General features: G+C 26.9%; 1 protein-coding gene across 1 annotated transcript; it reads right to left on the reverse strand.

Annotated features, from left to right (window-relative positions):
- Positions 1–292: 292 nt before the first annotated feature.
- LOC108548534 (biotin--protein ligase) lies at positions 293–6,601 on the reverse strand. The gene is made up of 8 exons (XM_017901540.1): positions 6,587–6,601; positions 5,937–6,317; positions 5,607–5,789; positions 4,209–4,341; positions 3,183–3,343; positions 1,446–1,560; positions 1,151–1,364; positions 293–506 (listed from the first exon to the last, which is right to left on the reverse strand). The coding sequence occupies exons 1-8, from the start codon at positions 6,599–6,601 to the stop codon at positions 293–295; spliced, it is 1,416 nt and encodes a 471-aa protein (XP_017757029.1).
- Between the last annotated feature and the right edge of the window lie 2,435 nt (positions 6,602–9,036).

Raw genomic sequence — 9,036 nt, forward strand, 5'->3', positions numbered from 1 at the left:
GCCTCAAACTTCATGGTCAGCCAATAAATAATAACACAAACAAATGGTTTATTTATTTACCAACATTTTTATTAATGTTCTCTTTTTAGCACGAAATATTACATCGACTTGTATAGCAAGAAGTCAGTTACAATAAAACAGCTTACATTCTATTCCATTTGCTGAACAAGCAAATGATAAATAATAAACTAAAACTAAAATAATCAATTTTTGATTCAGATCCATTTTATAATAAGTTAAAATATATACATGATGTATTAAAATAAAAAAGAATGATAGTGTACAATAAGTATTAAAATACGTTTGATGGACTTGTTATTCTATTTGAATATGACCACTTTGGAGCTATAAGTCCCTTCAGGGAATCGAAAGTATTACCGTCTGGATGTACAGTTAATATCGTTCTGTCTTCTCCTCGAACACGTAAATATCCATAATCATCTATACCTAATATTGTAACATTTTCTGACGTCCCCGATGCTGATAATACCTTTACATGTGTATTGCTGTAAAAATATAAAATATAATTTAACTACAATTAATCTGTTAACTAATAAAAATATAAAAATAATGAATTCTTTAAATGATTTAAATGATTTTTTAATACAGTTGGGAATTAATACAAAAGTTTAAATTTAAGCAGTTATTTATTCATTAATGATCGCTGGCTTATGTAATCTTTACATGAGGTTAGTTGTGAGTTATAAGTGAATTTGAAAAAAGAAAAATTTTTCGTATTTATATCAACGAATAACAATATGTAATAAAAGCACAATGTTTTAATTTATATATTTTAAACTTTCATTATTGTTTTAATTATAGTATTTTGAGGCTTTCTACTTTACAATTCTTAGTGAAATTATCAGTTGTGAATATGTTAATATTAAAAGTAAAGTAAGAGAGTATTATGATATTAAAATATGTATATTTGTAAATTAAAATTAATCAATTGCATATATAAATGTAAAAAATATTGTGGAACAAATAATACTGTAGCAAAATATATTTATTTAACAAAATACATTAAACAAGTCAAAAAATTTATGTGCATATATAGATGATAAACATAATATTATCATAGGTTATAGATGTTATAAAATTGGCAAAAAGTAAATATTAACAAATTTAAATATTTAGAACAAAAACTTACCTATGCAACCAGTAGGTATAGTATCTATACAAAAAAGAATCTATATTATCACTTTGTATGGTGTCTAACCATTTTTCAATCTCATTAAATACAATAGCAAAGTATTGCTCATATGATATCATTTTCAACTGTTTATGATACATTTCGTTAAATACATTAACTATATCATTGATGCAATGTGTAGGTTTTTTATTGAATAGATTTAATCCAACCCCTGAAAATGACAATAATTCAAATTGAAAATGATAATTATATCTTTTTTATATATATAACATGCAACAGTATTAATACTTACCAACATTACAAATGTTAAGATGTGACATTACATGCGTCTCTACAATCACTCCACCAATCTTGATATTATTACCAGCATAAATATCATTAGGCCACTTTAATCTTAGATCAATATCCTATAATTCAAGATTAAGATTACAATAAAATTAATGTTTATGTTGATTGCAACTGATGTTCTACATTTTAAATATGATTAAACATAAATATGAATCTAATAAGTACTATAACGTAATTAAAATTTGATTTATAAAAATCAGATAGTCAAATAAGGAATATAATTTGAATTTCATAAATGACTATTTTAGCAATAATTAATTCAGATGAATATAATTGAATGCTTTTATTAAATGGAATAATATATTTTTTGATCTATGTAAATCATGTAATAAAAAGACTTTGTATAGAAAGTATTGAATTATTTATTAATTTTGGGAGATATTTTAACTTTGATACTGGAAAACACGATGAAAAGGGAATGAGTAGTTTTTATAAGTTAATTCAATTAACATCATAAGCATGATAATGGAAACATCAAATTATGGTAATAGTAACAAAAAAAAGTCTTGAAAACGGGAAGGAAATAAAATTGATAAAGAGGAATCTGAAAATTAGATATAATAAACTCCTGGAATTGCTTGTTATTTTTCATTTGTTTCGTTTGTATTAGTAGTTTATATTACATTAATATAGTTGTAAGTGTTTTTAGTGCTGAGAACTTTTATATTTTTCATATTCTACTTCTAACTTTTAATGTTTATTTCAATGCAATCATAATATGCAATGACTATATATTCAATAGTAATATTGTGTTTGTAATATGACATTTTGACATGAAGAGTATAACAAAGAATGTTGTACAGATGGGTCTTTTTACCAAGTAATGTTGAAATTAACCAATTTTTAATACAAGATTTTACTTAATAAAATATTTATATTACTTTGTATTGTCTATATACATATTTTATATATTTTTGGAAGATATGCATGACAATAACATGTTAAATTCTTGAAAATTGGTCCAAAAACATTTTTGTACTCAATGAAGAGTTGTATTTGAATGTATCAATGTTATTACTTAATACAAAACTCTATTATTTAGAAAATATCAGTAATTGACAAACTTTTTTTTGTAGAGAGATATTAAATATTTGTAGACCTTATAGGCAAACCAAAATAAGCGAAAATTATTATGTAAATAAGTAACAAAATAAGCAATATTTCTATATATTTGTTAATATATTTGCTTGCAATAGTGTTAACTGTTAAATATCAGTGTTAGTGTTAGTGAATTAGTATATTAATGTTAACTAATGAATATAGCACTAATAATTATAATACAAAAGATTTCATGAGTATCTCTTGTCATATCATCAAAAAAAAGTTCTCAAATAAAACTCACTTAGCAGTTATCTGGATCTGAACTTCCTCTTAAGCTAATTCAAAAAGTAGAATTAAATCAAATTAAGTAGTTCATCTATCAAATAATTAACATGACCCTATTACATGTAAAATAATTGATTTACTTAAAATATGCAACACCGTTTTATAAAAAAACATTATTATTGTACTAAAAACATTTTTATTGTTTTAGTATTTTATTTTTTCTGTAATTATTTTATTTTACTCCCATTCAAGTAATATGATATATTCCAATTATGTAAGTCATATAAAAAAAGTTTCAAAAAAAAAAGGCAACAATAAATCTATAAAATGTAATAACGGTATAATGAACACGTACCTCATATCCAGGCAAAGATTTAAATGCAGATACAATTGCAACAGAAACTAAATGTTGCAAAATTGAAATGCGTCTTCCAAGAATTGTATCAGTAGGCACATGAATTTGTAAGGAAAACAGTGCGGATCCAATTGGACTAAGCCAGATATTTTTACTCCTTCCTTAAAACCAATGTACTTGTAATTATATTAGAATAAGAGATTGCTAATATTATTTTAAATTATTTGATATTACTTAATATAAATAATTTTTAAATATATGCAACTTCATTAATATTGTTTCATATATACATTATTCAAATTATTATTTAAAAGAACCATTTAGTATACATGTTACTTAGAACACAAAGGATTCTGATAGTTACAGTGCAGAAAACAGTTATTAAAAACTATGGTAGTAAAGTCTATAGATTTACTTATATTGTAAAATTTAAATAATTTAGCAGCCAAAATAGATGAGATCAAAAAGATTGAAATAAGTCTCCAATCTTGTTGATTTTTATTTGAATAACTGAAATGTAATATTAAACAAGTGATGGATAATCTCTAATTGAATATAAAATATTTAACATAAAAGAAGCAATTGAAAATTTCCCTGTGAAGATATTCTATCTCTCTATTAGCTCCTGATACAGGGGGTTCTACTCATTATTAGTATAACAGAAAACAAATGTTTCAGTATTTTTAATAGTCCCTCTGTTGACTCTCTCTTCATCATTAATTACTTTATCATATCTTTTTAATTATATGAAATAAAATGACCACAAATAACTATAATTATAAATAGCTAACTATATAAATTATAAGATGATGCTAAACATTATTAGATTGCTAAACAAAATTAAAATAATTTTAAAAATGAAAGAAAGTCTATTTGAGCACTGTAATTTAATTTAGGTGAAAAATTATTTACTTCATGGAATATTTAAATAGACTGTACACACACAAAAAGAATTTTTTGCACAGAGTTTTGCTTAATTTTATAGAAAGCAAATATTAGCACTGTGTATAAAATATTTATACATACCTCTTCCCTTTGTTTGCTGACGAACAATAACAGCTAAACCGTGTTGTAACTGATGGCCATTTAAAACGTCCATAGAAGATGACAATACATCCGCGTATATCACTAAACGTCCCAATTCCTTAGAAGTTAAGTTCTACGACAAAAAACAACATACACAATAAACCAAAAAGATGAATACAATTATATATTAACTTTTAGTTAAAATTTAGTTTTTTAATATTATTAAATCCAAATAATTTGAAGCGCCTATTTACATCGTATTAGTAAAATTAGATAATTAAACGTACATTCTTTTAAGAACATACAGTTCAAGAAAGTACAAAAATTCTTTAGTCATGCATGTGATGACAAGACTGCAATGTCATATACCTACTGATTCGCATCTAATCTTTTGTAAATGCCAGCACATCTTTAATAGTGGGTATACAGTCATCCCTTAGTTTCAGACGTTAGTCACCCTATACCCTTGCTCTTTGTACAATGTTCTTCAGTCCTTTTCACGCCATTTTTAGTTCCTAGTGTAGGATACTTTTAATGTATAGGATTTAGAGTTAAGGGGGTATTCTAGTCTAGAACCTTCAAAAAGTTAACTTTCTTTAATTTCATTTTCTGAAAGTATATTATATACTTTCTGTATCTTTCAATTTATTTTCTGAAAGAATAAATTTTTTAGGGAATTCCAAATGACCTATAGTTCGTTTTCATCGTTGTGCTTGCCTTATTTTAGAGGGTTCACCGGATCAAAAATAGCAGAAAGCTACTATAGTTAATTGGTTCGCCGATTTTTGAACGAAATGTTTAAAACTCAGTGAATGCAATAAAGTAGAAGTTTCTAAATAAAAAAGTTTAATTTTCCGTGCTTTATGGCCCTGTATTAAAAGTTTCCGTTCCGTGAAATACTGTTTATTATTACCACTTTAATTTTTCATTTTATCCACTTTTTCAAAAACATTTTTTGCCGTCAAAAAATTACTTTATGTATAACCAATTATGCTTCACATATATGCAAACTTTTATTAAAATCAGAATTTTGGGTTAAAGAATTTTCTGGAAATATAGCGTTCGAATACTTTCATTAATTACTATGTATGGGTTTATGAGATCTATATACCTTATATGCACTATATACCCTAGAATGCTATAGTATATGGCGATTTTCAGAGAATAAAAGATTTTGATTGAATTTAAACTGTCTATAACTTCAAAACAAACCATTAATGCAATTTTGTTATTCTTTTCGTCGTGCTTTTGCTTGTAAAAATACTACATAAGAGTTCTCTTGCCCATTATCAAATGTTTCCTTTAATTATATATAGATAGAGAAAAAAAGTTAAGAGTTAAATGAAAAATGAAAGTAAATTTATTGTAATTAATTAATTACTTTAAGAATTACATTACCTCAAAATATTCTACAGTTGAGAAGTTGTCTGGACACTGGTGTACCATAATGGGGAGAAACGAAGATGAAGCCGGTTGAGGAACTGTACTACTTCGACAGAAGTGAATTTCCAGTTGCGACATTTTTAAAGTGTCACTTGTTTGCATTGCGTCCTTCAATCTCTCTAGCATTTCTAATTTTAACTGTAAAATACAAAAATACATAATCAAAAAGAATATAATTTAAATATATTTTCATTTTCTAGTTTGAAAATGTTGTATATCAGAGAATACTCAAATTACATACTCGTAACAAATTTTTCTTTCTAAAATAACAAATATCGTTCATACCTCGTGACGTCCCAAGAAGAAAGCTGGTGTATAAGTTACAGGTGCAGTTTTCTGTGAAGTGCTACGAAGTTCTATTCCAAGATGTACATTTAACAGATCATTGAATATTTCCAGTCTAGTTGCATTGCTTTCCTTCAAAGCATTAAATTTACTCTCCTCGAATTCATATTGCATTGGATCCACTTCTAAATGTATCTGAGAGAAAACAAGTTTCCCGCCACTTTCCGGGAGCGTCGCTAGTATTATACTCGGCGTGTGCCATGTTTCTTCTGTTCCGAGTACTTTCAGGTCAAACGAATGCAAATTTCCTTTCTTGTCTTTCACGTCTACCGACGCTGGTGGAGACACACTAGATACTCTGAAAAAAGACTTTTGAAACGACTCGAATCATCGCAACATTGTCATATTGCTACACATTAGGATAGCCCTAAGTTATGAGTTGTTGAAAATTTTGAGTAAATTTCTTTTCAAGTCCATTGAATCCGTATGGAAGTAATTTCTGTAGTATTTTCAAGCTTAACCACTTGCGCTAGAAAGACGTGCCAGGCACGTCGAGATGCTTTTGTTCCAAAATCGCCAGCGACGTGTACACCATGTCGATAAGCATTTATCGCAGAAATAAAAATGACGTGGACTGCACGTCGACTAACAACCAGATCGTTCATTTCTCAAGCTATAGTTCTAGAGTGCACGGCGTCGAATAGATTATTAATCAATAAAATGTTATTGTTGTCGTGAGTATTCATTTATATTTGTGTAAAATTCTTTATACAAGACCCTACCAAAGCAATGAGGCGCTGTTTAAAGGTTGCACTCGCAGACACGGTGCAGCGTCAATGTGACACCTTACGCATGTTATACTGTAGCGCACGGTACCGGAACCGTGAGTTTATTGGTAGTGCAAGTGGTTAATGGAGCAACGATAAAACGTCTTTCAAAACCTTTAAAGTTAAAAAGTACAATGTATATGATGCTACTAAATGTCATTAATTGTATTATATAGGGTGTCTCATTTTAGTAGATACAACAAAATATTTCGTACACAGTTTAAAAAAAGTACTTGCATATGTATTCTATGATATTGAAGAGAGATTAAGGATTTTGTTTCCCATTCTTAACTTATTTGCCTTTTAACTTAAAAAATGGGACATCCTGCTCAATTATAAGAGCATAATGGTATGATTTAACGTAGGAAACCTACGAAATCGTCTAGGTTTATGGTGATAACGTAATCTTTATCAATTTAAAAAATAAATTACTTTTTTATTGGTCTAAATATATATAGAATAGAAAATATTTTGTGCATATTTCAGATAAATAATTTTGGAAATTGACAGTTATAGATATCCATTAGTTAAGATTTTTATTTAAATCTGTCACCTATTAAAAAGTATAATTAAATTGGGAAGTATATACTACTGACCAACTTCATATAATTAAGATAATAACTAAAGGTATCATAATTGAAAGTATCTTTTGAAAACTGAAGGTTTTAAACATTCACAAAAGTAATAAGCAAATAATAGTCGAGTCTATTAGCAATTTTGAAATGAAATTTAAAGTATTAGTAAAGTATGGTATATATTTATAGTGTTACATGTATGAGAAAGAAAAGTTATTTGGAAAGAATACTAGGGAATTTCAGTGCATTCTTTTCGACCATAGATATTAATTTCTACATATGGTAAAATACAATGAAAGACGCTTCATCGTTATCAAATCAGACTTAAATATTATAACAATTATTTTTCACAACATAATGTTGCTCAAAATAAAAAATGAGAACAATTATATTAACTGATTTTAATAATTGAGTTACATAAACAAAAGATATATTTTTCAGTGTGCTGCAGAAGTTTAATGCTTAATTTATGTAAGTCATCAGATGGAAAAACTTGAAAATCGCTATTTTAAAACATTCTGCGCAAAAAATATTAGTATCCAGTGTAAAAAAATTAATCATATTTTAAATATTTCATGTTCTTTGAAATCTTATAAATATTTTGTTGATAGCAGTGTTTCGATTGGTATGAATGACGAGTGAACGAGAACCGACAACTGTGGAAGAGTGAACGAGAAGCGGCAATTGTAGATGAGTGAGAGAGAATGAGCACGAGTGTCAATTGTTTCGTACATTAAGCATGGTGTGTGCAGTATATTAAAAGTAAAAGTAAAATCCAAAGATAGCATTAAGATCTACGTACAGAATATTAATATACATATATAAATAGATAGAGTTTTTCTTTAGTTATTTATGTTATACAATCATTTTTATATTTATATTAAATCATGATGATATGAAAAACGATATTAATTTAATTTCTCAACTAAATTGCACAAGATAAAAAGAAAACAACAACCAAAGATGTTTACTTGAAATTTATGTATAGATTAAGCGAAAAATTGATTGTCGCAGAAGCGTAGACAACGAAAATTATAGAGCCAATACAAAAATATTTCGTGGTAAAAGTAGTGTTTACAAGCTACAAGCAACAATTATAGGATTTAAAGGTTACGCAGTTCTAACGGTTATGAGAATCAGAGATTATCTCAAACCTTACTTAAGGTTTATCGATAGAAAAAGAATTTATCCATTTCTCAGTGTGCTTTGGAATTTATTACAATTGTTATAGTGATTAAATTAGTGTATTATATAAGTAGATAATTCAAATTCAAATACACCTGATTAGTCTCTTCTGATAATGAATGCAATGGTGACCTGATAGATAGTTTCATAAAGACAACAAAGGTCAATTTATTCTTACTTTACGTTTTAGATACTATAATATCCATGCGTATATGATTCACATGCGATATTAACATGTTATATAGTTTTAAGACAAATTCGAATATCTGAATACAATTTGTTGTATGTTTGTATGTTAGAGTGAATATATACATATATGTATAAATATATGAAACGATATATAAGGAGATAAAAACAATACAAATTAATAAGTGGAATAGTGTGCTACCGATTATAAGGTTTCTCATTTTTCAAATACAATTTTATATTCTGGTGCCAACCGTCAAGTTAACTGTAATCTTAATTATACATTTGTAAAATAAAAGCCTCAAACTTCATGGTCAGCCAATAAAT

The sequence above is a fragment of the Eufriesea mexicana genome, unplaced genomic scaffold (assembly GCF_001483705.2).
Source record: "Eufriesea mexicana isolate 0111107269 unplaced genomic scaffold, ASM148370v2 scaffold1652, whole genome shotgun sequence".
NCBI classification, from domain to species: Eukaryota; Metazoa; Arthropoda; class Insecta; order Hymenoptera; family Apidae; genus Eufriesea; species Eufriesea mexicana.

What these genes read in the sequence shown, in the direction of transcription:
- LOC108548534 (XM_017901540.1), bottom strand. An exon ending in TCTTAACATTTGTAATGTTG is followed by an intron (nt 1,365 to 1,445) that starts GTAAGTATTAAT and finishes TGTCATTTTCAG; the next exon opens with GGGTTGGATTAAATCTATTC. An exon ending in TATACCTACTGGTTGCATAG is followed by an intron (nt 507 to 1,150) that starts GTAAGTTTTTGT and finishes ATATTTTTACAG; the next exon opens with CAATACACATGTAAAGGTAT.